This window comes from Nipponia nippon, unplaced genomic scaffold (genome assembly GCF_047370975.1).
Source record: "Nipponia nippon isolate SJK-2023a ecotype South Korea unplaced genomic scaffold, ASM4737097v1 scaffold_9, whole genome shotgun sequence".
In the NCBI taxonomy this organism is placed as follows: domain Eukaryota; kingdom Metazoa; phylum Chordata; class Aves; order Pelecaniformes; family Threskiornithidae; genus Nipponia; species Nipponia nippon.
This window is the reverse complement of record NW_028262413.1, coordinates 14,202,171-14,230,145: the sequence shown is the minus strand read 5'-3', so window position 1 is coordinate 14,230,145 and position 27,975 is coordinate 14,202,171. Positions and strand designations below refer to the sequence as shown.

At 45.2% G+C, this 27,975-nt stretch overlaps 1 protein-coding gene and 1 long non-coding RNA gene across 2 annotated transcripts; both read right to left on the bottom strand.

Annotated features, from left to right (window-relative positions):
- Position 1: 1 nt before the first annotated feature.
- ARL8B (ARF like GTPase 8B) lies at positions 2 to 19,126 on the bottom strand. The gene is made up of 7 exons (XM_087743206.1): positions 18,841 to 19,126; positions 8,618 to 8,698; positions 7,950 to 8,023; positions 7,430 to 7,523; positions 6,704 to 6,771; positions 6,403 to 6,473; positions 2 to 4,961 (listed from the first exon to the last, which is right to left on the bottom strand). The coding sequence occupies exons 1-7, from the start codon at positions 18,961 to 18,963 to the stop codon at positions 4,912 to 4,914; spliced, it is 561 nt and encodes a 186-aa protein (XP_087599332.1). The 5' UTR covers positions 18,964 to 19,126; the 3' UTR covers positions 2 to 4,911.
- Positions 19,127 to 20,175: 1,049 nt separating this feature from the next.
- LOC148050106 (uncharacterized) lies at positions 20,176 to 21,822 on the bottom strand. Its single transcript, XR_015701278.1, has 2 exons — positions 21,574 to 21,822; positions 20,176 to 20,430 (listed from the first exon to the last, which is right to left on the bottom strand). It is a non-coding gene; the product is annotated as an uncharacterized LOC148050106 (long non-coding RNA).
- Between the last annotated feature and the right edge of the window lie 6,153 nt (positions 21,823 to 27,975).

The window sequence follows — 27,975 nt, the reverse complement described above, 5'->3', positions numbered from 1 at the left end:
ATGGTTTTCAACAACACTTTATTGAAGCACTTCAAAATGATCACAATGATAGATGTTGCCTTTAACAGAATAAAACCTGTAATGTCATAATTAAAAGGCACTAATCCTGGCACAAAGGTCTACTTACCCACCTTCCACTGTGATGGAAATAAAAACATCAAATATTTTACTTCTCCTTTAAAAGAGTATGTGCATACCCCCTTTCACTGCCATTTCGTGTTTGTCATTTAAGTGACATGTAAAAGAAATTCCCTGATGTTTCACCAAGGCATACTTGACGTTCAGCATCTGTAGTCCTAAAGCAATAGACTACTTATTGAAGGCTTACGATTTAGTGAGACAAGTCATTCTACGTTCATATTTTGGGAATAAAAGTCCTGAAGCACGTACTAGTCTCAGGCATTCACACATTACTTCTCCTTTAACACGATTCATTGCTTTGCTGTTCGTGTCATTGGCAACGCACCACTCTTGGCAAGGTAGCTTAAGTAACCTGATTTACACCCCCCTATTTAGAATTCACACAGCTCTCTCCAGTCAGGGTCAGTGCAAAAGCAAGCCAGCAGGGAGCAGTGCTGGGGCATGCTACCGGGAGGAAGCACATTTCTTTCACATTCAGTAAACACGCACAAAGCAAATCATGACATGCCATTGCACAGCCACAGTAACTATAAAATGAAACCTTAGAAAAGTTAAAAGCTTGATAATCCAGCTAAGTCATACTTCAAGTTATTATAGATCCCTGCACAACATTCCTATATTAATTTAACCAGAGAGACTGTTTAAGGCATTTTCTTTGGCCTCCTTTCTTCTACCAGAAAGTGAAGATTATGCAGTTTTATATGTCAGCATCCAAAAAGGACCATCTTTCCAACCTGTTTCCATAAAGATGCAAAGAGAAAACACAAATCGATAAGAAACTAGATTAGTAGTTCCACAGATCATGAAACAGCTCCACATTTGTGCATTTTTCATGTTGCCAAGTGGTATGACAGAAATCGCTCTGTGCAACTGCTAAGACACTCAGCTGTACTCGGGGTGATGATGAGAATCACACTGCTCTGTAATTGCACTTAAAGAAACCACCATCCACACTAACATTGACAGGACATTAACACTCCAAGGAAAACTGTCACACAGCCCAGTGCTGCTCTATGATCAGTAAGAGCGATCACTTGTACTGAACAAAACCAACAGCAAGTATTTAGAGTTGACAGCTATTTTAAATCATCAGGATGCCATACAATACCAACACATCATGAGATCATAAAGGTATGACTGGTGTCCAACTTGCACGCATATTGATTCAGAGTTCTCTCTGGCTCAGTAATTGCCTTTTCACAAGACCCAGTTTTCTTAATATGCTAATAGTCAAGGCCTACTGCAGATACATCAGAAGAGAGTTTCAGGACTACAGCTATTGATGTTTAAGTACAATAATTTATGTTACTAAAACGCATCCCCCAAAGCAACTTTCATTAAGAGAAAGGGAAATTTAATCAGTCTCTTTTTACTGTCCAGGCTCACTACAGAGCCTGAGACAAGTAATCACCATGAGCGATTAGACTGGCCCAACAGATTTCTAGAAGCAGAACACAGCTATAGCATCCAAGTTCAGCAGACAACACTGCTAATGCCTATCTTGGGCTCCACACCTTTATTAGAACAGAAAAGGTTTAACCCTGGACTTAACCGTGCCAGATGAGTGAGTGGTTTTTTCAGTCCAAGGCTGAAAGGTGCTGAGAACAGCCTTGCTTCTCTGGAAAGCCTTAACTACCCTTCTCTTCTGTTTCAAAATGAAGGTAGTTGGAAAGTTAATCAAGCCCTCAAACAGAAAAAGTGTAATCCTCTGCACTGGATTCACATAGTCTCTTCACGGTCTACATTTCTGCCATGTGAGTAACTAAAGGCATCTGGAAGAATTGTACAAGAATAGCTGTGAAAACCTAAGTGGAGTCATTTTGTGAATAAAAATGTACTTTTTGGAGTACACACATCATAGGTAGACAGTGTAGCTCTCCTTGCTATTTACATTTAGAAATAGAAACTATTACTTAAATACCGCATCAAGCAAACAGCTGTTGGTCAAGTTCCCACCACAGCTGATTTCAGTGATTAGTACTGGTATCAGACCAAGCAAGGTGACAAATCTTACAGCAGTAATACTGTTTTCAGATTTTTGCATCTAGAGGCATTTTGCTTTCAACGTTAACTCCAGGTAGCTTGTTTTGCATGCAGGAAACCCCATCAACTGAAGAAATACACACATGATCTTTTACTCAACAGTTCATTAGTCCTTCCCACCAGCTGAGTTACATGTGAAGGATGCTAACTGACCAGTACTCAGGCCTAAAAACGAACCTGTTACAGCTCAGTAAGTTTGAAAGCTTACATGGAGGCAGGCCATGAACAGAAGACATCCAATTTGTTACCATTACTTGGAAGATGTTGACATACGGTCCTATAAGTTGATCAGTGACCCAAGAGAAATGAATGCAGCAAAGCATTTGGGAAGAACAGTCAGTGTAAGATTTTGTTCAAGACCTCAGTCAACAAAAGCCTCACTTTCCAAGCAGATAAGAATCTTTATGCTTTAATTGGCAGTGAATGATCAGGCACTGCTAGATCTGACACTTGTGCTAGAGAAGCAAAGGTTTTACTCTAGGCTTGACAACAAGAAACAAGCTTGTAGACACATGCGTTTTTCTCCTGAAAACAGAGCTCCATAATGCTGCCCCTACTTAAGACCTTTCAGCTGACCAGTGCTTTTTCATAAGCATAAAAAAAGCTCTGAAGTCTGCCAAGACTGACTAGCTAAGCTTGCTCATGTAAGCTGAGAGAGCCCCAGGCCTGAAAGGTAGTTTTATAAGCATTTCACTTGAATAGTTGAACCACAGAACATAAAGCAGCTCACTGTAATCTTGTGGGAAAGGAGACAGACATCCCATAATGTATTTCCATGAGTTAAGCCACATCAACTCAAGTCAGTCAGTTAAGTGTCAATACAACCCTCAAAACATAAGTTTATTGAATAAAGCTGAAGAGCAGTAAACCAACATATGCATCCACCTAAATAAAAAAATTCACGTATTTACAAAGTTCAGTAATTGTATAAGTTTTTCACATGCAGAGAGTAATGCACAGGTTAACAATTGGTAGTGTTTGGATGCCATAAATGCTGAAAGCAGTGAAGTATATAAACACCAAACACATCAAGTTTAGCTATAGGCCAGTTAACTAAACAGTGACCTGGTCCCTCACAAAGATTCACACATTCTAGTTTAGTTTCCTTATTTTAGGCACAAGCAAGTTTGCTAAATAAAAGTAACTGTAACAGTTCCTGGTGAACTAGGGACTACAGTAGCAAGTTAATACACCCTCTCCTCTACAGCACCAGAGTATGAATTAATTGAAATCATGCTTCAGAGAACTGAAAGGGGACAAAAAGTTAAAATGCAAGTTCAGACTGAATGCAGGCAGCATGTAGTGTCTGTGCAACAGTGCGACAGTTGGTACAAAACAGTAAGGCCATGGCAGTCTAAATTAAAACTGGCTTGTCATAACTGATATGGACTAAACAGTGTTTCCAACCAAAGACTCCGACGTAATGCAAACTACACTGAAGGGAGGAATCACACACAGTGTGAGGCAACACAAGCAGGTGTACCATGTATTTGCATACGCTAGTAAGCTACACTGACATTACTGTATGAACAAACCAGTCTTAACAAGTCTGTCCCTTTAAATATACTGAAGTCATTGAGAAAGTAAAGCTACAAAACATTACAATCTTTAGTTTATACATACTTCCCTATACTGTAGGAGCTAGTCAAGAAACAGGATCAATTCATTGGCTCTCTTGTGCTTTGACACAGTAAAACATTTCATCTTGCAACTTACAGACTTTGCACATGGTTACATCAAGAAAGCAGGCAGGTCTAGAGTTGTCACAATAGCCTAGATATTCCATAGCACCAGGTGAAACTGTGCCCAGCCATTTCATGAGCAGGAGAGACACTAGACAATTACATAGATATTGTGCTAAAGGTCAACGACTGACTCTATACAAAAACGTCAGTAATTTAAGTGTCATGCAGCTGCTCAGAATGTGTGTTCTGGTTTCAGATAGAGACCACTAGTATCTGCAGATAGAAAAATGTATTTGAACAAAGTCTGATGTTCCTAGCAATTTGTTTTCATGCTGGAATACTCCAATTTTTGAAAGCTTGACAGAACAGTCCATTCCCATCCCCCCCCCCCCCCAAATGTTAAACAGAAGCAACAAAATTATTTTAAACAGTTGACTCCTTCCTAATTCATCATGAGAGTTTTCTTTTTCAAGTGACACGGTAAGATCTCAGCTGTAGATTAGTGATGCTGATCTGTGCCTTGTGCTCCCCTCTGCAAACAGTTTCCGTTTCTCTGCTTACATACACACATCACATGCATGTGTGAGATAAATCAGTATCCCACAATTCACGCTTAAATGTTCTCTAACTACTGTATGTGGCATCTTACAGAATCTTAATGCTGTCAAGCATCAGCATCTTCAAGCCACTAAACACTAGAAATAAAACACTTGCTGAAAATCATATAAAAACCTGGCCCTGAAAAACCAGAACAGAGTGTACCATCATAGTTAACATGGTAGAGAGATTTTTCTTTTTAAAAAGCCCCCCCCACAACCCTCCCACCATAGATGGTTGTAAAATAAATATTTGTGCTGACTTTATCATGACAACTCTAGTTGTTTTGTGACAGAATAGGAATACAAGTCTTCAGCAGTGCACATGAGAAATGAACCGTGAAAAGGCAGATTCTTGATACAGGATTTTTGGGTAATATCTCATTATGGAGGGAAGTGGACAACTGAGATTATGGCCAACTGGTACTGGAGATTCCAGGAAGACTTCAGCTTCTTCTAGATTTTGAATGCTGAATAAGCCACTGAAGCGTGATATCTAAAGAGAGAGAGAAGAGAAGTTCCACATTCAAGTGTCTACCTGTATTTCTATAACTGGCACTGCTTTGGTATGCCAGTGTCCTCAAATACATGACAGGAATATCCAGCCCTTCTCTAGAGGATGGAACAAGACAGATCAACAGAATGATTTTTTGGAATGCTTGCTGTCTGTGCTTTAGTCCTATAACTGCCCAGCATCCTTTAAGTAACATTTAAAGGAACTGCCCCAGACATCCTGGTTCCTCGGTCAACTACACCTCTAGGAAAAAGACATCCCTTAGTCTGATACTTTGGTATGGCTCACATAATTAGTTTTAGATAGCATTGCTCTATTTAGCCAGTCTGCCTCTTCTCACCTGATGAGAACAAAGTTAGTTTAGCCCTACAGTACAAGGCATCAAGGTCCTCCATGCTTGAAAGAGGATCTCCTAAGGAAGTAAAATGCACTAGCATCATACCAGCCCAATGCTTCCAGCAGCACCTTCCCTACAGCATCAGTAACGCTGTGCTGTGAGCCCTGTGTGGGAGATATGATAGAAGGGAGTATCTGCCTCTGCTATCCACCATGTTTGAATCTCTAACTGAAGGAAAGGTGACAGGAGCTTCTTGAATAAGAAGCCAGAAGAGTTCCACAGGCTATTCATTTTTCCTGGAAAGTTGAGTCCTTAGTATAAAGCAGTTCTGGTATCCTCTATAGCTTGTTCCTGTGACCACCAGCCTGAAGTTTCCCTCATCAGTAAACTCATGTTAGCCCGCCAATGAACCAGCATTAATCTCATGGCAGCCACAAGGCAGTATCAGGAGAAGGATGGCAAGTGTTAAGTACTGTGTTTTCATTCAGTTGAGATTACTCAGTTTACTTACAATACTAGTGTCAAGTACTTGGTATGACAAGGTACCATGGTTTCTGCCTTTGAGCTCCAGAAATTCTAAAGCCATTGTCAGCACCAGAAAAAATTACTGTTTGGCTGCACTGAGCAGTGACTAGCATACGCCACAACATGAACTGCTTTGGTAAGACAGCAAGGGAAGATAATTATTTCAAGGGAACAACTGTTGAGGAAAAACTTGCTGCAAGTACTTGCTAGCCTCATGAAGTGAGGCAGAGTTGAGAGTACCTGACAGAAGTATAAAATCATTTAGGCCAAGCTAATAGTGAGACTAGTCAGCTATTTGCTGCAAACTAACTAAAGAAAGGCAGCAGATCTCACAGGAGACTGACATGTTTTCATAACTACAACCCCTACAACTTTAATATCAGTCAAGCTTCCTCACTGCCATCAGGAGTTATATGGAATTTAACCAGTGCACTTACACATTGTTCTTTGATTTGTTACCAGTTTCCTGAAGCCAGGAAGCTTGTGTTTAACAAGTTACAATCCCCCAATTCATCCTCTGACAGCTCTTCATAATGCTTAGCATTTTAGGTTAATAGTTACCTATATTATCTTTCTCTTTGCAAGAAATTGAGTAGCAGCAGATTTCTCTGTCCTGAATAGCAGCAAGGTTCCTATGAAAGAGAGAACATTTCAACATACACTTCACTTATAACAAGGACTCTTATACTGAGAATCTAAACTGTTCCCCTTCTTCACATAACTTGTTTCTGTACAATGTTTCAGCTATCTCCTGTTGCTGCGTTTTCTACTTACACACGCAAACTTCTTGATCTAACAAACCTATGTACATGAATTTATTTACTGAGTTAAAGCAGCCTTTCTTAGGAAGGGTTAGACTTACATCTTTTCAATTAGCTGTTTCTCATCCAAAGCATTAGGAAGGTCTCTCTTATTTCCAAGTACTAGAACCTGAAATCCAGAGCAGAAGGGAACAGTTGCAGCCTTGCTTTTAAAAAAATAAAAACAAAAAAACTCCCACCAACCAACACCACAAAAAAAAACCAACCCACAAACAACAAACTTCAGGGGAGTCTGACAAGCAGGCTGCGCTAGGCTATTAAATTTAATGCAATGAGACATTCACTATTAAACCAGATCAACAAGGAAGACTGACCTAGTCACAGGGAAAGAGGAGGTACAAATAAAATGTTATGTGCAAAAAGCAAGCATGAGAACACATCAGCTGATAAAACTGAGAACAACCCCAACAGACTTTCAGCTGAGATTCCCCAAACTTGCTCTATACTTCTGTACTGCACTCTGGTTAACCTGTACTATAGTAGACTCTAGAAGAGAGCACAAACTCATACTGTGGAATACTCTAAACTACTGTTCCAACTGTATATTTTTTTTTTTGTGGGCACTGAACAAGAATAAGATCACTGAAAGATTGACCGAGGTCAAGAATTTGATTTAAGGCACTAGGGGCAGGTATTGTTCATGCTTATACTAACCAGTAAAGTTAGGCATTACACTTGACTTACAAGTTCAAGCCAGACTTCAGAGTTGCTGAAGTTATGCACGTTCCTCAGGCAAGTTTAATACTGCGTAAGGCAATATTACTTACAGGGATTCCTTGTAACTGTGGCTTATCTAGAAGATTGTGCAGCTCATTTCGAGAGGCTTCTATTTTTTCACGATCTGCAGCATCTACCATGTAGCTTTAAAGAGAATTTAAGGTTACGTTAGTTAGCCTGAACTACTTCAGAAACAGCACTGTTTCCTTTACACTGTCAGTTTTGAGCACATTCAACAAGGCTTTAAACAAAGCTAGGTCTTCTGAGCAAAGAATTTGGTTCGTTTAAAAAGAATTCTCTAAGATCAGAGTAGATAAAAGATTCTTTCAGTTAGACAGCACTGCCACCCAGTTCAGACAGGAAGTAGTTAGTACTTCAGATCAGACACTGATAACAAAATAACCCATCTTGAGCCCTGAACTTAAGGTTAAAAAAAGGTCAATATGGTTGCAGTACAGTTTCAAAATTAAAACGAGTACTACCGAGTCAAGCATGCACTGTTAGAAAGGCTACACACAGAAGAGGAGCAAATCTGAAGTTAAGTACTAGATGAAGGAAGACAACACTTACACGATAGCATTAACTCCTCTGCAATATCGCTCCCACATGCTTCGGAATCGTGGTTGCCCTCCTATATCCCAAATCTTAAGGCAAGGGGAAAAAGATAATTTAGCCTTGCACTACGTTTAAACATGTCACGCAAAGATAAGAAATCAAAACACAGTTTTTCCTTTCTCTTTAGGCCAGCTGCAGGACCTCTCACATATTAGAACAGAAATAATCCCTTGCATGGCTGCTCAAAGCTTGCAGGCCCAATAGCAGAAGATGTAAACTAGGGCATCTTACATCAGATGCAAGAACACACCTGTGTATGAAGTTTAAACGCTGTGGTATAAAAGAAAATAAGATATATTGACCTAAAACTTTGCTTTTGATGTAAGCCTTCCCTTAAGCAACATGTGAAAATTAACTCAGATTAAAGCCAGACAGCATTATCACAACATTGCTTTAACTAGTCCATGAACCTGGAAATCACACACAGATTCTCATTTAAGAAACCCCATAAATAAACAAACAGAAGTGTATTCTTAAGCTATTTGAAAGATTTAGCTGAGCCTCTTCAGTTTCCTATATTTGTCCCAATGGTGGAAGCAAAACACAGCAAACAAATTTTAAACTAGAAGCTGAAGACAACCTTTTTTAAAGGTTTAAAAAGACAGTCAACAATGGTAACATACCTTTATTGTAACATTACCCTTCGTAACTTTTCTCATGTTGAAGCCCACAGTAGGAATCATATCTTCACTGAATTGACCCGACTGGAAAAAAAGAAAGTTAAATTTAGTGCTTATCTGATGCAGCTAGTTTACACAGTAAAATATCATAAGCTTTTTCTAAACATTTGCCTTCCAACTGAAGGCTTTATAGCCAAGAAGTTGTAGATATTATATTCATGTGTATAGAAGCTCACGCGAAGTCAGTCAAGTAATTTCTTACAAGCACTTTAATTTTTCAAGCCTTGAGGCAGTCAGGGGAGCGAAGTTACTTGGGGAGAAGTGCTTTGCATAGCTTAACAGATGGACAGCCAGGGCAAGTATAGGAGAAGAGCCGTTCACCTACTTCTGCTGGAGCCAAGGTCTCTACGTCAGGATCTCCCAGTTACCTGGAAGCTAGAAATATCCAGAAGATTTTCCTCTGATGCAAGCTACTCTATGGACAACATTTACAGTAATAAATCACTCTTGTGGAGTAAGCCTCCAACCCACAGGTATGGGTTTACTCCCTGAGGACTTTTAAAAGGCTGGAAGGTGGAAGGACCTAACAGGTCTGCTTCCTGCTAGGCTACAGTGTCCAACTTGTTCAGCAGCAGAAGAGGCAATCGAAATGCAACTAGAAAGTATTTGAGCCCATTTTCACCAGAAATTCAGCATCACTTTAAGCTCTGACATAACTGCTGCAAAACAGTGTTGTATTAGAGAGGTTCTCTAGTGGCAGATGTTTTACTATCTGTTACACTTTTATCTGTAACAGCTTGAAAGCCAAGTTCACAGCTATCTCCTGTAGCTAACCCAGGAGCCATAACAAATGTTATCAACTGTAGTACAAATTTCTCCCATGCTCCCTTCACTATTTGGCAGAAGATGAATCTCAGCCACAGTGGTCATTATGTATCTCACTACATCCACTGTCTGTAACAGAACCAAACAGTCAACCAGATTTGGGAAAAAAGGTTGACTCAGATGCATCCAGTTGTTTAATTAGGGTTCAATATCGTAGCACCAGAAAGTCTGCTTCTCTCCCCTGATGTTGCACAGAGAAGACAGCCCAGGTTAAAAGCCCTTTAGGATCTATGAAGCAGACATCACATCACCCTATAGAGTTAGGGCCCAACTGCTCACAAGCTGGAAGTAGTAACTAAGTCTGACTGGGCATGCTTTGAGGACATGCTGTTCAGAGTCTGCAACCAGATGATGATCAGCTTGTAATACCAATGCTTTGTCACTCACTTCTATGCCTAGAAGCCCACACTTTCTTCAGCTTGTTCCCCCTACCTCACTTGACAAAAAAACCCTGTGATCTTCCACTAGCAAACCAAAGCTGCGAGCTTCACACAATACAGACTCCAGTATAATGCTGATAAACATCAAGTCAACTGAAAGCATAGAGATGATAGCAGTCTCATTTGGGCTTAGTTTGCCAAGTCCTTTGGTTAAATGGCACACTGATCTTGCTGTTGACCTCCAAAACAGAAATACATCCAGAACTTGGATTTGAAGTCAGAAGTCCCCTGAACAGGTGCTGATTTTTCACATTTAAGATCTGCTTTCCAGATGCATGGCTACACAGACTAACAATCTTAAAAGGAATAAAAAAATAACTAACTCCTTGAATCCAAGGAATGCAACAGTAAAAACAGTGATGACCTGAAAAATGGACAGCTTAAACCTCATTAGGCAGGTGTTCTGCGTTCTCATTTGAAAGAAATTTCAACTGTTTAAGCTACACAGAAGAGCATCTATCAATCTCGTACAGCACTGTTTCAGAAACTAACCTTTCTGCTAACTTAGCAAGGTAGGCGCACAACCCGAGTCCCCGTTTATTAGCTTCCCATTCCTGCCCTGAAAGCCCAGTGTACGAGCTGTCCGTTCCAGCCAGTTTGATTATGTGTAGCTCAGCAGCAGATGGTTAACCATGCTTTCCATGTCTGATGCAGTTTAGTTCAGTTCATAAAGCATGCACTCCCAATCTTGCCTTTGAAGGGTCAGCTTGCCATGGTTGCTCAATAGCCACTGCATTCCTGCCTCTACAGTCACACCCTGCACCCACATCTACTAAGCAAACGTCTTCCAAGCACTCCCTGAACCTCCACCTCTTTGTGCCACTTCGTATTACCTCCTATGCCGTCAGCTACTCCCACTCACATACTTCCAGATTCTTCACTCGAGAGCTGTTCCTATCCATAGTTCATGCTCTCTCACCGGTCTTTTAGGATACAGACTCCTTCAGATTGGAGCAGCACCTCATTTACCACATTTTTAATGTAATGTTGAAGAAATTACTGTGATCCACCACAAGGAAGCTTTTACAGAACCTTCAGAAAAGCTGCTGCACCTTATACTACTTTCCAAGCACTCTACCCACGCGCTACACATCCAGGTGGCATAAAAACTTGTTCCGACTTGCTTAAAAACTACACTACGGAGTCGCTCAGTTACAACTTGAGTTTCAGCTTTCTGTACTCTGCTTTGTAGGTGAGACAAGCCAGCACTATCTGACATACTTTTTGAACTGCCAGAAACAGAAGGAACGGGTAGCAGGTGCCTTCACTGAGCTGCCCCCAAAACACAAGCACACCCTTTCTAGGAAGTCTGGAGGCTGTGGATTCTGAGGTGAGGTGGGCACTTTATAGCTTTGAGAAGCACACCTGTCTGCAGGTTTTGAGCATATTGATCAACTTAAATCTTCATTTGAAAGACCTTACGCTGATGTAAGTGTGGGTGTCACTCTGTTCAGTCAGTGTACCTAAAGAAAGCTACTGGCAGTCACCTTATCTTTTAAGACAGATCAAAAAATGGTTAAAATGATTGTAATGGATTTTGCTAGCAGGCAGTGATCTTTGATAGGTTCTGCTATTGTATCCAACTGTCTTGGCCCAGAAATAGTTCTCTAAACCCAAAATTTAGAAGGCTTTTGTTTACTACCTCTACAGAAGAAAAAAGCCAGGAATTCAGCTGCATCTTAGAGTATTCATATGCAAAAGCTACTTGCACAGCAGAACAAGAAGAACATGCTTTTATTAGTAGGCAGCTCTGTTTCAATCAGACTTCCCTCTGCCCCCCCCCCCCCAAGCAGATTACTCAGCCCTATCACTGTGTGTTCACAATACAATGCTTTCTCCTTCCAAAATAGGCATCAACTTTAAAACAAGTTTGATAAGCACAGAAATATTTTCAATTCCCAATCTGAAAGTGCTTGGCTGTTGTCATACACAGTAGCATTGCTCAAACACTCAAGGACAGCAAGAGTAGTTGCTTACAAATATAGCAATAACATCTGTTTTCAGCACCTGTGAATATTCCAAGAGGCAGACACTGTACCTCATCCAGGCCTCCTGGAAGATCAGCTTTGTGTACTAGAAGTGATTATGAATTAAGCCATTAGCTCTGAGCTTATACAGACCATACAGCATTAATACAAACTGTTTGCTGAAGGTCACAAAACAAAGTTAACTCGTGCCTCTATGTGAAAGATAAGAAAGAGGGAGACTAAACAGACCAAACTTCAGAGATCACATGCAGAAAGAACCTGCAGGACTGGTCTTTAAGCCTCCTGGTTTAAGAGATGCTCCCTTTTTAATACTCCAAGCTCCTGGAGAACCTAAGCACATGATATACTAGAAGTTTAATGCCATCCGATTCCTAAAGTCAGGCACAACACAGGCATTGAAGTTCCACAGAGTTCATATTAGAGTAGTTGATGATTAGCATTCAAGTTTAACCTCTGTTTAATGGAAGACAGTACCAGTCACTGTTTCAGTGATCAAGATGAGTTGTACAGAAATGCCCTCTAGTATAGGTTCTTCACACATCTGGATACTGTATCATGACTTCATGTTTGGTATGTTACAGATAATGGCTGACCACAACTGACTCCAGTCATCCCCCTATTAACTGGGCCCTGGTGCAGGAAAACAAAAACTTTGAGCTTCCATATGTTGTTGGGACTTAGTGTGGAACTGCCCAGTTAAAGCCTTCTCAGTCCAACAGGTCCTATATTCAAAAATCACTAAATCACCCCCAATACTAGACCTAAAGCACTTTAAGGTTAAGGGGATTACTAGCTAGCTAAGCAGGCACCACGGATCAGCCCTACATGATGCTTGCCACTCCAAGTTACTGTAACAAGCTGGCAAGTGAGAGACAGAAGATTGTATCATAGGGCAACATGAACCCATTTACCTGCCTGAGTACTAGCGTATCCAATGTGATAAGGATTATTCAGAGGAGCAAAACTGCTTCCAGACTGGACTAAGTCCCTGCACTGTATTCCAGTAATGCAGGAGTACAGGGCCAACACCTACTGCATGAGCCAGTTTGGGTTCAGGTCACCTGGTACCTAGTATTAGCACTAACTCTTGCACAGGCTGTAGCACTTAGAAAGTGCACTCTCCATCTCACTACTAGATCGAAGTCTGGCCCACCTGTTACACGCCAGCTAATGCTAGCTTTGGTACGTGCTCTGAAACACCGCCATGCGTGCCAAGGCACAGCCACATCACATCCACAAGCACTGCTTTTTACCTGTGACCCTGGCAGGCTGCCTCTCCGGGTCTCGCCCTCTCCCTCAGCCCACCAACAGGCCAGGGGCAGCTTTGCCAGCCAGCGCCCACAGAAGTGGGTGGGAATTCCTGATGATTCTTGATGATTCCAATTCCTGCCTCGGGAATGAGCCAGCAGCATGCCAGTTACAGGTACAGTTCATTTCCCAGAAGGGTAGGATGAGAAGACTTCGGACAAGCGTTTAACTTACCATCACCTAACATTCCAGAAGTGTACAAAGGATGCAAGTTTAGTCTTTTTTAATACTTAGTTAATACCGAAACAAGCTGCTTACTAAACACAGCATTTCCAGTTGTTTTGAAAAATCAAAAAGAACCAAGCCAAACGACTCTCCGGCTACTTCATCTACCTCTCCATAGCCATAAGCTACGGCTTCCAGGAAGTTATGCGTACCAGACTGTCAGCACCAAGCCCTAAGCAGCTTGATCAAGTAATTGAGTGTAAGACTGGAATTCCTCCTTCCTCTCTCTTCCTTAAAAATTCATTTCAATACATTAAAGGAACCATTAAAGGCAGAACTCAAACTGCAGCAGCAGAACAAGTGTTCCCTCTTCTGTCTTTCCAGATAGAGCAGTAGATCTCTCCTGCTGGCACTGGAAAGCACGCTGCTTACAATGGCCCATCCGCATGGTCCTCAACCACCAATTCACAGCTATGAAATTTTGATTCTGCAGCCTGCACAATGAGATTCATTATATCAACAGAAAAGGTCAGGGCAGCCTTTAGCTTGCATCTCATAAAGTTAACATGATTCATTACTGTTATAGGTACAAATTTCTTCATATAGGCTTTGTTACTACACAACAAAGTTTTTTATCTGTACTCATAATACTTTTCATCCCTCTAGAAGAGATCACAAACAAGCTTAGCCAACTAGGAGGCACCATCATTGGAATATGGATTCCAGCCAGGACACTCCCAATCCACCTGAACTAGCATACTACCTTAAGCCCTGCTGTTCATCACTAAATTTCTTTCTTTTCACACTAAGAAAAAAGCCACATCTCAGAAATCTCTTCTTTAGAAAAAAAAAAAAAAAAGCAGAGTCATTTTAGCATTATATAAAGTTACCCCTACACTAAGCTTCCTCTGCAACATTCATAGCCTCAATCACCAAGTGCATCCCATATGGACAAAGCAACTCTAGCTTCTGTAGTCTAGCTTCCTCCTTGAAATACTTCAGTGTTTCGGCTACTTGTTGTGATCACATTCAGAAGCTTGAACTCTAGTTTAGAAGCTTCAATCCTTGTGATCTAACTGTCCCTTGAAAGGCTTTACAACAGCACTTCGATGAATGATTGCTGCAGAAAGCAAAATAGCTTAATCTCACAAGAAAATGCATTTTTATTTCCCCAACCCTGACTTCAATGGAATATTTAAAAGGGCATGGACTGCTTATCATGTAACTACCACACAGCAGTGAAACAAGACCCGAAGAGGCACATTTCTTTCTAGAAGTCAGTCATGTTATAGCTTAGGACATTTCATGCCTCTGATAGTCATGAAAGCATCTTTCTCCAGGTGTTACCACGTAAAGCTCTTCCATTGCTAAACAGTGCTATACAGGAACTTAAGACCACAATGGAAAAAGTAGATTCCAATTTCAGTCACCTGTTTCAGACCATCTGGGGTACAGCAAGCAAACCTCAAAGAAAGAGTATTAACTGGAGTATGAGTCACCTCGTATTAGCTTTATTACCTAATGAAGTGAGGCAACCCATTTCAAGAGACATCTGCAATTAAGAAATACTTCACTTTAAAATGTATCAACCTTCTCGCTTAACTACTATGTGTATGAAGGGACAACATACACTATTTATGACCTACTTGGGTGTTTCAGAAGGCACTAAAGCAGCAGCAAAGCTCTTTAGAGCAATCTTTTTCTGCACTTCTCTGGTGTGCCTTAAGTCAACGTTACTTACAATAGTCATGAGGACAGAAGGAAGTCACAGCTCCCAACTGGCCAAAGGAATCTTTTGAGAGGCACTTCAAAAATTGCCTCTCTCAAAACCAAGGCCTCATTCAAAGGCTTGTCAGATATTCCAAAGTTAAAAACCAAACCACGCTAAGTCAGGCTTTGACACAAATGCTAAAAAGTAATCTTATCCTATCACCACAAACAGAACAGGTTGAGTTTAGCTCTTAAACCTGACAGCCATATCAGGAAAGCCTGACTCCCTCCCACCCCTGCAGTTCTCCTCTCCTGCCCACTGACAATCAGACTATCGAGCTTCAGTGTTCCACTGCCAAACACCTGGATCAAGGATCAATCTACCAGGCTTCAAGCAAGACTCCACAGTAGGAAACACCACTCTTCTATGAAGTACTTTTCTGAAACTGAACAAGCGCCCCATTATTCACCAGCATGCACTGCCCGCAGCCTGGAAGCAGTCAGTTTACTTGAGTCATGTTTCAGTTGCATCACATGGCTGTGGAGCTCAGTCGCCTCTCGTACCTCCCCCCACACCATCGTACCTCCCCACACCATCGTACCTCCCCACACCATCGTACCTCCCCACACCATCGTACCTCCCCACACCATCGTACCTCCCCACACCATCGTGGCTGGGACTCGCAGCTTTGACAGCAAGCCTGCTGAAAGCCTGTTCACAGACACTAGCTGCAGAGATGCAAACGACAGAAGATACTGCAGACTCCACTAAATAATGGGCACTTCAAGCCCTCAGATAAGAAGCTAACAATTAAAGATGCGATATCGGGATGACATGCAGTTTCTCTGAACAAGAGCCATAGGCCATCGACATTATGGAAATCAGGACCAAGAAGAAATTATATCCTCCCTTGTGAGCAAGTTTACTCACGCACACGGAAAACATGCTTAATATCTAATTAGAGACAATGACTAATACGGAGCCTTAGCAAAGCAGAAGCTGCATTAGTTGTATCCAGCTATAACTGGATTTCACTGCTAAGGTTGGTTTTTAAACCTTCTAGTCAAACTAAGTCTGGTCCGATTACAAACTTAAATGCTTGTTTATACTGGAGGAATAAATATGGTCCAAACGAGCTAGCAACCTAGAAAAAGATTATTCTAGAACTGGATTGTCTGCCTTTCGTGGCCTTTCCACTTCAGTGGCAGTCAGGCATTGTATCAAGCCTTCTGTGTAATTGGCTTGAGTTTTTCCTCTAGTTGCATATGCCTGATTTGATTGGCATAGATTACATTAGAGATTTATATTAGGTTAAACTCACTGTTGTCAAGAGACTGGTAACAGCCCTTTGTCAGCCAGAATGCAACCTTATAAGCCATACCAAGTTCCTGGTATGTAATCCAGCTTTTAGAGCTATGCTATAGGACTAGCATCTTGCTGTGTCATTCCTTTCATTTTAGTTTTATGGAATCCCAATGCTTGACAGCTACATCCACCCAAACCATTAACTGGCCTGCAGAGAGCAGTTATTCTTTTCCGGCACTCATTTCCAAATGCATACTCTGAATTAAAGTCAGTCAATGAAGCAACTAACAAAAAGTTAGCTCTTCATGCCATGGACAACACTACTCCTTCTGTGAGAAGCAATATTGTGCTGATAAATGAAGCTCATGCTATTATTTTTTTAAAACCAATAATAAAAACCTGAGCAAGTCCCCTCACTCTGTTTTTTGTAAAGAGTCATTACATTCCCTAATTAAAAACTTCAGAAATGTGACTTGCTACTTCCAAACCTCAAACAGCTAAAACAGGCTGTGTCATTACGCATAACAACTTCCTTATTTCACTCAGTTTTGCAAGGCTATTCGAACAACACTTAAATTTCTGGGTGTAATCCTAACGTGCAGTTGAAACCTTTTAAGATTCAACCCCTAGCAAAGCATGCTGGATACAGATGTCAGCTTTACTTAGGAGTACTTTTACCATTTGAGACAACATAGATGGACTAAACTGACATGCAACTACTACAATCATTCTGTACTACTCCACGTGTCTGCAGCACGGTTTCACAGATAACTCCCCAAAGGAGATGCACTGCTGGTACTATGCAGACAGAACAGCAAAGTAGTATTGTCACGTGCCATCACCACCCAGGACTCCAGAAGACAAAAATCCTGCAGAGTAATCTCAGTGCTCAAAGTTGCAAGAACACATCAATCAATGTCAGCTCAACGGCCATAGGCTGAGGTTGTTCAACAATTTCAGAGTTCCATTTTTAGAAATCCAAGCCCAGAGGTAGTGGCAGCCACTACTGTGTGAGAAAGAAAAGGCTTCTGGCATTCTTGGTTTAGTCCAGCAACTTCCACCTAACATAACTAGGTAGAAAGAGAGTTACCTGAGAGTTACCTTTTATGAGAGCGGACCCATTTCACATGATTATCATGAAGCCCACTGAGTGCTAACATCCTCAATTACATAAGAGCTTGGTTACAGTTGGACAACTAGTCAGCGTAACAAGGATTACATATAACTGCAAGAGAATGAGAGTCCTCTTCCCATTCAGTAACTCATTCAACTGACAAATAAACACATTCATAACAATAGTCAGTAATATTAAGGAGACAGCCTCAAAAAAAAAAAAATCTGAAGGTCTGCTCAGTCTAAGGTTGAAGACATCACCTTTCTCATTCTAGGTGCACTGGAATCATGTCAGTCATGCTCCTTGCAAAACCAAAAGGTACCCCAGTTTCCCATTTCAGTCTCCCTACAAGGACTTCCAAATTCCAGCTTGTCTCTTTGAATGGTTTCTGTCATATGCATCTGGTTTCTGTCATATGCATCTGCAGAACAAGATACTGATGAAATCAAATAAGCCGTTTAAGCAAGCCACTCTTTATCTTGTTCAACAATGGAAAAGCTTCATGTAGGAGGATTCCCACACCCTTCCTTCATCTGCTCCAGGCAGATCATCAGATAAGCAGGCCCAAGTTCAGCAGTCTGCTGCTGTTAGGCTTGGAAGTTGTACTTCTTAGCGCATACCTTAAGAGAAAGTAGATTATTCCATACATGTTTCAGCAATTGGGATAAGCAAAAATCTGAGAGAAGAACCGTGAGTGGGAAACATTTAAATCGTTTACTGAGGACCACAGAAAAAGAGTCAAATGGGAGAAGGTAGCTGAAGACACTCCTCACATTATGCTAGCGTGAGCCCAGGCATACTAATATGCTGAGTGAAGCAAGCCTTCAGAGCACGCCGTGGAGCTCTGCTCTGATACGGCCACCGGTCTCTTCGCGGGTCCCGTCAGCAGACAAAGGTTTATGGAGGCACAGCACGCCCTCCAGGCTCTGCACGGCCGGCTCTGCCGCCTCCCCTACCAGCCCACCCAGCAAGGGCCGGCATGGCTGCTGCCCCTCCCAGGCAGCCCAGCGGAACGGCTTCAGCCCAGCAGCTCAGCTCGACCTACCAAGCCTGCGAGACACGACCGTGGAAGAGGGGGAGCCTAGGCCGGCGCCAGCCGCGGGCTGCTGCGAGCGCGGCCGGACACCAGGCCGCTCCCGGCCCGGCCCGCCCGCTGCCTCGGCACCAGCCCCCTCCCGCGGGGCCTGCGCAGGCCGCGGCGCTCCCCCGGCACCGCGCGGCCACTGCGGCCGCCAGGGCCCCGCCAGGGCCCCGCCAGGCCCGGCCGCCCCCCGGCGCGGCCTGCCCCCGGCCCGGCGCGGCCCGCTCACCGCGATGACGTTGACGAAGGTGGTCTTGCCCGAGTACTGCAGCCCCACCAGGGTGAGCTCCATCTCTTCCTTCCAGAAGAGCGAGCGGAACCAGTCCAGCAGCCGGGAGAGCAGCGCCAGCATGGCGGCGGCGGCGGCGGCGGGCGGGCCGGGACACGGTCGGGCTCGGGCCGGGGCTGCTCCGGCGGCTGTCGGACACCCGCGCGCTCCCACACGGCCCGGCTCGCCCCCGCGCCGCGGTCATATGACGCCTCGGCACGGCGCGCGCGGCACACCAAGAGAGGCCTGGCCGCCGCCAGCCCCCGGCGCCGCCCCGCACCGCCCCCTGCCGGCAGCCGCCCGCGCCGCGCCCGGGGAGGACCGGCGGCGGCGGAGGGGCGGGGCGGAGGCGGGGCCGCGCCGCGCGGGGCGGGGCCTCTGCCGCGAGCCCCCAGCCCCGCCGTCCTGGGCGGGGGCGGGGGGGGTGTCTGCGCACGCCCCCTCTGCGCCGCCATCTTGGGCGGGGCCGGGCCGCCGTGACCGGCCCCCGGGACTGCCCGCGCCCAGTGCCCGGCCCGCGTTGGGCGCCCCGGCTCCGCGGCTCGCCGCTCTCGCTGCCGCTCTCGCTGCCGCTGGTCCCCTGACAGCCGTGCTGCGCTCCCAGCCCGCACCCCCTGACCCGTCCCCGGCCACCGCCTCCATCCAGCCCCACCAAAGTGGCCCAGCCGCCTCCTGAGGCCTCCAGGGCCCCCCTGGCTGCCCTGCCGCCCAGCAGGGTGGAAAGCGGGACCCCACCAAGACTGCCTGGTGGGCTGGAGCTCCAGTTACAAAGGACATCGACTGTGGGGGCTTTTCCTGGTGCATCGTCGAGTTTGTTCGTGTTCTCACGTCGGCCACCTGCGAGCTTCTGTTTTGTCCCCAGAACCGCCGAGCTGGGAGCCGGCCTGCAGGCAAATCCCGGGCTTGCAGAGGACGAGGAATTAAGAAATATTAACCATAATGTTTTCACGTGACAAATGCAGAGCATTTTTTCAGCAAGTGAAATATCTCATAAAACCTTGTGTGTGCTCGTAGCACTTCCAAAAACGAAGAGTCAGCCCACATGACCCTGTTATTCTCAGTGATTCTCACATAACTGGCCATTCTCTACAAGTTTTTGCCAGGAATCCATGCGTTTTGCATGGACTTTTTCAGGTGATTTACTGTGGGCCTTGCTGCTGTGCTGGTCAGGTAACTGTACCTGGTTATTTTCATTCCCGGCCAAGTTAAGCCCAGTTCTGTACAGTAAAGCCAATAGCAGGTGGAGATCAGAAATCCCCCAGCTCCAAGGAACAGCAGAATGAGAAAGCAAACCAATGCACACGTCCGTATGTTTTTTTAAAGGAAAGGTGATTGGGGTGATACAGATTTACACGCTCTAGACATCTTCGTTTACATAATACATTCCACAACTTCTCTAAACCCATGTCCTCCAGAGAGACACCGCCGAGGATCTCGGTGTTTGTATCGTTCAAAAATCATGTACCGCCAGCTCTCTGGGTAGTTAAATGGTGACTTTTGCAGGGTGAGGCCAAGGCAGGAGGGACATGAGCTGAGCAAATGAAGACGTAGCTGAAAAAAAAATCGTGAGGGGTCTACAAGATGCCCAAGGAATAAGAATATTTCTCTTCACCTGAAGTACAGTGTTTTTCCTCAGGATTTCCTATGATGTTGCAGAAAAACTTTAATGATTCAAATGAATCATCTCCATTAAGAGAAATTAATGGATATTAAACAGGATTTGTTGGTTGTCAGTAGGTTGGAAAACAGCTACTGTTTTGCAGTTGTCTGCAGTGATTTTCAAAATATTTGCTAAGGACCTAAGCCGCTGCCCAGTGTTGTATGAAGAGAGGAACAGAGTCAAGGCTCCCTGCCGTGCTTTATTAGCTTGCTGTGCTTCATTAATTCTGCAGCATTTTTCAGGGCACCATGATCAGGCTGAGGACGGCTTTCCCCCCTAGCGAGAGCACAGCAGCCCTGGCAAAGCTGGAAACCTTCTGCTTCCAGACACTCACTGACTCTATGGCTGTTGGGGACCCCAGGCCCAAGCCCGCAGCCTCCGTAACCCCAAAGGGCTCACCCAACGCAGGCGAGAGGCCAGTCCTCCCCACCCCACCACTGCACTGGGAGAGGAAGGACCAGCACAGGCTGGGCTCCATTCGCCCCTCCCCCCGGCCGAGCTACCTGGTTATGGACATCCCAGCTCTGAGGGGAGCAGGGGAAGCAGGTTAAGGAGTTTTATGGAGGCTGAATAATGAAGAGAGAGCGGCCAAGCAGCTTGATAGTGCAGAAAAGCACACAAGGAAGCAGTACAATCAGTACCTGGGTATTTTGGCATTTTTTGGTATTGCTCATATTTGCAAAGAGCCACAAATACAGCACCCAGTGCCACCAGAAGCTGAGGTCTTTTCCTTTTTTTCAGATGAATGCTACAGCTTATCTAGCCTAGTCCCCAGCTAACAAAAATCACATATAGGAACTGCTTTTAAAGACGGGCAGGCTATGCTATAATGAATGCAACTGGCAGACAGTCTTTCTACTGGATGAAGACAGAGCAGCGGCATGCAGCTGATGAATTTCGGGCAGCCGAGCGCTGCACGCACTGCCTTCCTAGAGCTCGCCTGCAGCAGCGCGGCTTCGCTCTCCCCTCTAGCGCCTCAAGATGACAGTTCGCCCCAAACACGCGAGAAGAACACATTAATAGCTGAGACCAACCGTATTTCAAGGTAGAATCAGTCCGTCGCAGAGATGCGGTTCCTGCGCGGCTTGCCTCCGCGTGCCTTTGCCGGCATTCCTGTGGTTTGCACTCCTGCATTGCCAGCATTAATGAGGTAAATGCAGCCGTGATACTTGCACATCACAAATGTGGATTTTAGCAAGGACATACGTAAGAGGACAGATAAAACTAGAAACATATTGGCATATCCCAGTGCAGTCATCACTAATCATCGTTATCAACACAGGTCTCCTCTGAAAAGACACTGAGCACCCTGAGCTCGCACTGGAGTGCAGGGCACTCGTCAGCTTGCTGCAGGAGGCAAAATAACGGGTTGTTGTTTATATTTCATTTCTCGTCTGAGGACCTGGCAGCCTGAAATATTCTTTAGTGATTTTTTTCTTACACAATTGCACAGGAGAATAATATCTCCAGAAGTCCCTTTCTGACTGTGGTTTGGACTTGTATACATTCAGGATTTCACGGAAGGTAGAAGCTATGCCAAGGCACTCAGATTACAAGAGCCAGCTAAGAGCTGGTCTGCGTGGTCAGTTGCTTCTGTATGTCCATCATTATTTCAGAAATAAAAGCTCCCTGAAGTACACATCGTAGCTCACTGCAAACAGATGTGGAACAGGCGACAGCACATCTTATACAGCAGTCATGTTTTCCATGAAATGATAAATGAGTATTTTACTCCTGGGAGCAAAGCCAATTTGCTAATTCACCCACTAGAACAAAATAGTGCGAGAGGTACTGAGCACTTTCATCTCTGAAAACAACAGCATGATGCCCCCACTCCCTGTATTGCAAAGATATCACAGACGCTTTCTACACAGGCTGCAAATTCTGCACAGAGGAAATCTCTTCTCATTTGTGGCGTGTTTTCAGGCAACAGACTTGTGATTTACTATCAGCTACTTCCAGAGCCAGCAAATGGGGATGCTGTGTCTGTTCTCTCAAGCCTGGTGAAGTCGCAGAGTATTTCAGGGTCTCGTATGTCCATGTTTCAACACCAGGAATATTTCTCCCAGTTAAATCCTGCTATAACATGTAGCATAACAAAAGCTGTGTAAGTGTGTCTAAACTCAAAGGAATGATAAAACTCATTACATCAAGTTAATAGTATGTTCTTGGCATTCACCTCAAATTATGGAATGCTCCAAAACGTCTTTCACTATGATCAGAAAGGCAGCACTGAGCACTAAGCTAGGTACATAATTCTGTTGACTGTTCCACACAGGGTTTCTCAGGCCTTTAGATTTTGACACTGCTTCCCATTTCCACTGTCAGCTGTCTGCAGAAACACCCTGGGAATCTTTGCACTCAGTGCGGCAGTGCAGAGCACTTACAGCAACGCAATTACTGATGCCGTGGCTTGCGGGATATTTCTGGCATCTGAGGAGGACCAGTCTGCAGATGGCCATATCAGAAGAAGGGAGCACATAAAAACAGGATCAGATCATCACTTTCTGTGTCTAGACATTTCCTGGAAATGCTCTGGAGGTTAGAGGTTGCACAACACAAGAGAACCACTGGATTCACCCAGTCATACACTGCGTCCTTCCAAATATATTTTGAATGGGTGCACAGTATGTTTGGCATTTGTTTAAATTACAAATTACCTAATTTACCAAAGTTCTGTAATACCATGAAATAGTATATTGCTGTATCCTCAGATGAAACATAAAAGTTCATAATGTTTGGATAATGAAAGAAAAAATACTCTGTTACTGCTACTAAGGACAAAAGCTTCAGATTTTTCCATGCCTGCTCAGGAAAATATTGACATCACAAAAGGTAGTAGGGAGTATTTAATCAGTATTATACGGTGCCAAATCAGCACTGACCAGTAAGAGGTGTATGTGTCTGTGTGTATGTATGGGGATTTTCTGTTTCACCCGGTAACCTTAGGGTCCCGAGTCATCACAGTGAGCCGTTTGTCATTGGGATACTGCCACCCAATGCTACATGCTGTGTCTGGGACCCTGCAAAGGGTTCTCCTCCATCACTGCCAGAAGGAAATTTTCTAAATCACACTGCATTATTTTTCTGAGCCAATGGGTAAGAAAAGGGAGGGACAAATCTACTCTTACAGACCAGTTTCGAACAGGTGCAAAAAAGCAACTAGAATGAGATCAGTGTAAAACCACTGGGGCCGCACGCTAGTGCGCGATAGTCTGGCATCGGATATGCCGGCCACATCAGGAGGATCCACGCCACCCTGACTGGCCCTTTATCTGCTTGGCAGCTCCCCTGACCTTGCTGGGAGAGCTGTACTAATTGGTTTCTCTCTGCAGGACATTACGCAGGAGGAATAGTAAGTACTGCACGCAGAGAAAAAGGCCTGTTTCTCTCCTTCTCGGCTGCACGGGCTGCACGGCATGCTGTGGAGCGTTTGTGGAAGGTGCCTGCCATCAAATGGTGCTAGTCCATGGCACCGAAATTAGACGTTTCCCAGCTCCCCAGTGGCAGGGAGGGCGTCTGTGCATGTGCTTTTCCACCCCAGAACATGGCTTTCCTTTGTATCCATAAAAAGCCAACTAATATACTCCTTCCAATTAAGCTGTGATATGAACTGCACTTTGAAACTTCTTAATCCATTTTATGGTTCATTAACTCAGAAAATTTCATACCCATGGTTAGCTGTATCAAAGAGGATGGAATGCCTGGCACCAATTAGTTCTAATAATGAGCTAAATTATGCACAGATTTCTGAGTCTGTCATTAGTATGAGAAAACAGGACAGCTCCTCTCAAAATAGAATATCTTACTGGACGTTTCTTTAATTTGTCTTCAGCTAAAGACTACTCCCACTAGCTGATGCAGACAAAGAAACTAATTGATTTGATGAGTTACAGAAGCCTGCTGTGTGGCACTTTCCCCTGCTGCTGAGCGAGGAACCATGGCAAAATAATAGTTTCAATCTTGCTCTGAGATTTTGCATTTCTGCTTGTTCATGTTTTGTATTTTAAGGAGGCGAACGCACATGCCCTGTTTGTGCTGTCATTTCACTTGGACGCTGATTTTCTTTCAAGAAGGATTGAGCAGGCCATTTGTAAGATGTCTTAGAAACCGTGGGTGCCATCCAGGTCAGGCATCCTGCCCTGTCGAGGGAGGAAGGAGCTCCCTGAGCCGGGGGAGCTGAGGAAGGCTTGTGCTACCAACTGGCCCTGGCTGGGAGCCTTGCTCCGCAGCACCGGCAGATGGGGTCCGCTTCCAGCTCCGCATTTTCAAGTCCCGCTTAAAATACTGGCAAAAGAAACAGAGGCGTACGGTAGCGCATATGAGATATATGTCATCCTTATGGTACAGATGCTTAAAGGAAAGGATAAGATTAGCAGTCACCTCTAGAGAGATGGACATTAAAGTAACTGATGGTTCCTAATTCTACCACACAGCCTGTAATGCTGCGTCTTCCCATAGTTTTACTCGGGGCTTGCAAGACTTCTGGGTACTGCCACAGTATAAATAGTCACTAAGGAACCTGAAGCAGCACAGGAAGGATTTCACTGCGTCTTCCCCACAGCTTTCCTGAAAAAGAAACATGGCTGTTGTGCTATTATTGCTTGAGCTAAACCGGAAATATTCCTTTACCATTAAGAGGGAAACACGCCTTGAAAACTAAAACATAACTCATGTTCTTAGAGATGTTTGCATGCTGCTAGCATGCCTTTCAGTCCTGCCTCTTTTCTGTAGCCCAGGACAGCATAAAGTCTCCAACACACTGGGGAGGAGAGACACAGAAGGGGAGGGAGGTGCCGGTGAGGGAAGCACAGCCCTACTTCCCCGGGAACCCCAGGGGCTGCAGGCAGCAGCGTGACTCCTGCGTGAAACCTGACGTGAGCAGAGGTATCTCATTTCCCAATGTCTTGCGTGTTTGTCTGAGAGACAGACTGGTATGTCAGAGGGGTGCATGCTTGGACCCTAGGTTTTCTAAATCTCGTAAGAGGACTGCCTGTGTGTGAGCCCAGGTGAAAATCCGCAGGCTATCGCGCCACTGAGATGACTGGTGTCGGGTTTGTTGGGAGGCATTACCTTTCATGCTTCTCCTTTACCTTCTAGTAGTCTAGCAGACTGGAAACGTGGCAGCTATGAGGCTGGCAAGCTGTAAGATTTTCCATCACTGACAGCGAAAATATAAATGATCACAGTCGGTTTAGCATTTTGATTTGGTAGATGCTGGCAAACACTTTGCAGTGTGAGCTGCTGCATGCAAGTGATGACCTTCAGGAATGCTGGCGTCTCCCTGTGGCGAAGCAGCAGGAGCATGAATCAGCAGAAGGGAGAGGGGAAAAGATGATGGTTAAAAAAGAGCCTGCTGTTAGCAGTGAGTTAAAAAAAATGTTCCTCCTGGTCCTCCAGTCAGATTTATTAGCAGAGACCTTGGCACTTACACAGACCCCTGCGCAAAAGCCAGACCCATGCTTGCAGATTTATTACACAGTCAGGGCCTTTGCCAGCTCAGTCACAGCATTTCACCCTTTCTGTAATTTAGATTTAAAATCCAAAGAGAAACAAAACCATTCTTCCAGTGTTAAGTCTAAGCACAAACAGTCTTCAAGTGAGCCTCTGAAAGAAGGGCAGAGAGCCCTGAGCCTCCGGCTCTGTGCAGACACGTGTACTACCAAATTTAGAGGAACCAAGGGGAAGCCTGCAGCAGCACCCTCGTAGAGGTCCTCGGTTAGGCTGAGCCATGAGCCGCCCACCCAGGCACTGTGCACACGGAGGCGTGGTGGCACCGTGCACGTGGGGCCACGGTGACGAGCCCCTGCTGCTGCCACAGTCACCCGCCATTCTTGGGGCTACCACAAGCCCCGCATCCCAGCCCGCCTGGGCTGGCGGAGAGGAAGAAAGAGCTCCAGCAAGCGGTGCTCAGGGTAGGGGAGCTGCCTGCCCTCACAGCCCAGCGGGACAGGGTGCCAGGCCCCGGGGAGCTGCCCTTATGCCAAAGTGCCTCCATACAGCCATGCCTAGAAATGAAACCCCCTCCCCGCTCCCTGCCACTGCTCACCACATCTCTTGCTGCTGCCTCTTTCCCCAGAGTGCTGGCTGCCTTCACCACTGACACGCTGCTCTGGGCCTGACAGCCGCTGGCATCTGCCTTCCCAACACGGAGGACAAGAGGTGACCCACCGGGACAGGCCACGGGAAGCATTTTCTCCAGCCTCTGGTTTGAAGTAGGGCTCCCTACCAGCTGCTTGGTAAGAAACCATGGACAGCTCTGCAGCACCCTTCCTGACAAATTTAGGTGCCGATGGTTCAGATTTCCTTACATATTTAAGACTCACCAAGGTGTTTTGCACCTCAGTACCCATCAGCCTTGGCACCTCAGCACCACCTGGGCTGTGAGCAGCTTTGAAGCCAGCATCAACACACCGACCTTATCCATGCAATTCTGCTTAGTTGTGCTCCCGATTTTCTGGCTGCTGTCAGAGCCCACCAAGTACTCAGGACCTGCCTGACCCATGGTGTCACCCAGCATGGTGTCCCAGACCCCAGAGCAGGTCACCCCTGGGAGGACACCCAGTGCCCAGCTCCTTTCTGTCCATCTCCCCTCTTGCTGACCAGTGGCTGCATGTATTTGCCGGCAGCCAGCTTCACCGCCCCTGCCCCACTTGCCCATTCCCGTGACGGGGAGTGGGATGATGCAGTCCCCATTTCCACAGAGGGCCCGATTGTTCCCGGCAAGAGCCCTCTCATCACGCCTGGCAGCGGATGAAACCCCAGCCACAGACTGGGCTGGCTGCCGGCGATGTCCCCTGCGGACCCCGGGGCCCAGGGCTCACTTGCTTTCTTTGCACGTTTAATTCCTCTTATTCTCACCCCAGTTTTCGCCCTGGCCGGCGGGTGCTCTTCTGTCTTTGCTTGGCTTTTCCAGCAGAGGGGGATGTAACCTCACCAATACTGTCCTCTTTGCCCAAAGCCTTCAAACATGCCCTCACCTTCACCCTCACCTGCATCCTCACCCTCACGCAGGAATGGGCTCCCTGCACAGCATGGCCCTCCGGCCTGGCAGTGCGGCACCCGCACCCCAGCGCTCCCCGGGCACATGGGCACCATGGGGTCCAGCAAATCTTCTTTTTTATTGCACGTAATAAATCCAAAGCAAGGGATTTGACACGCGATAAGCTGTTAATGAGAGACGAATGAACACAAACAGCGGCATGATGTCCACGTGTCAGCCCCGGCCTCCACGGCATGAACCTCTTTGGGTTTTTTCCCCAGTGTTGTCACTGACAAGGGGGGAGATAATCCTGGGAACTGCGTGTCACTTTGAAACGAGGGACACAGTGGCTGTATAATGTACATCAAGCCAGAAGGACAAGGCAATCTCATTTAATGCTTTTTAAACAGTGAAATTCAAAGTGCTTCATAAAGTGTCGTATGGTCGGGGAAGC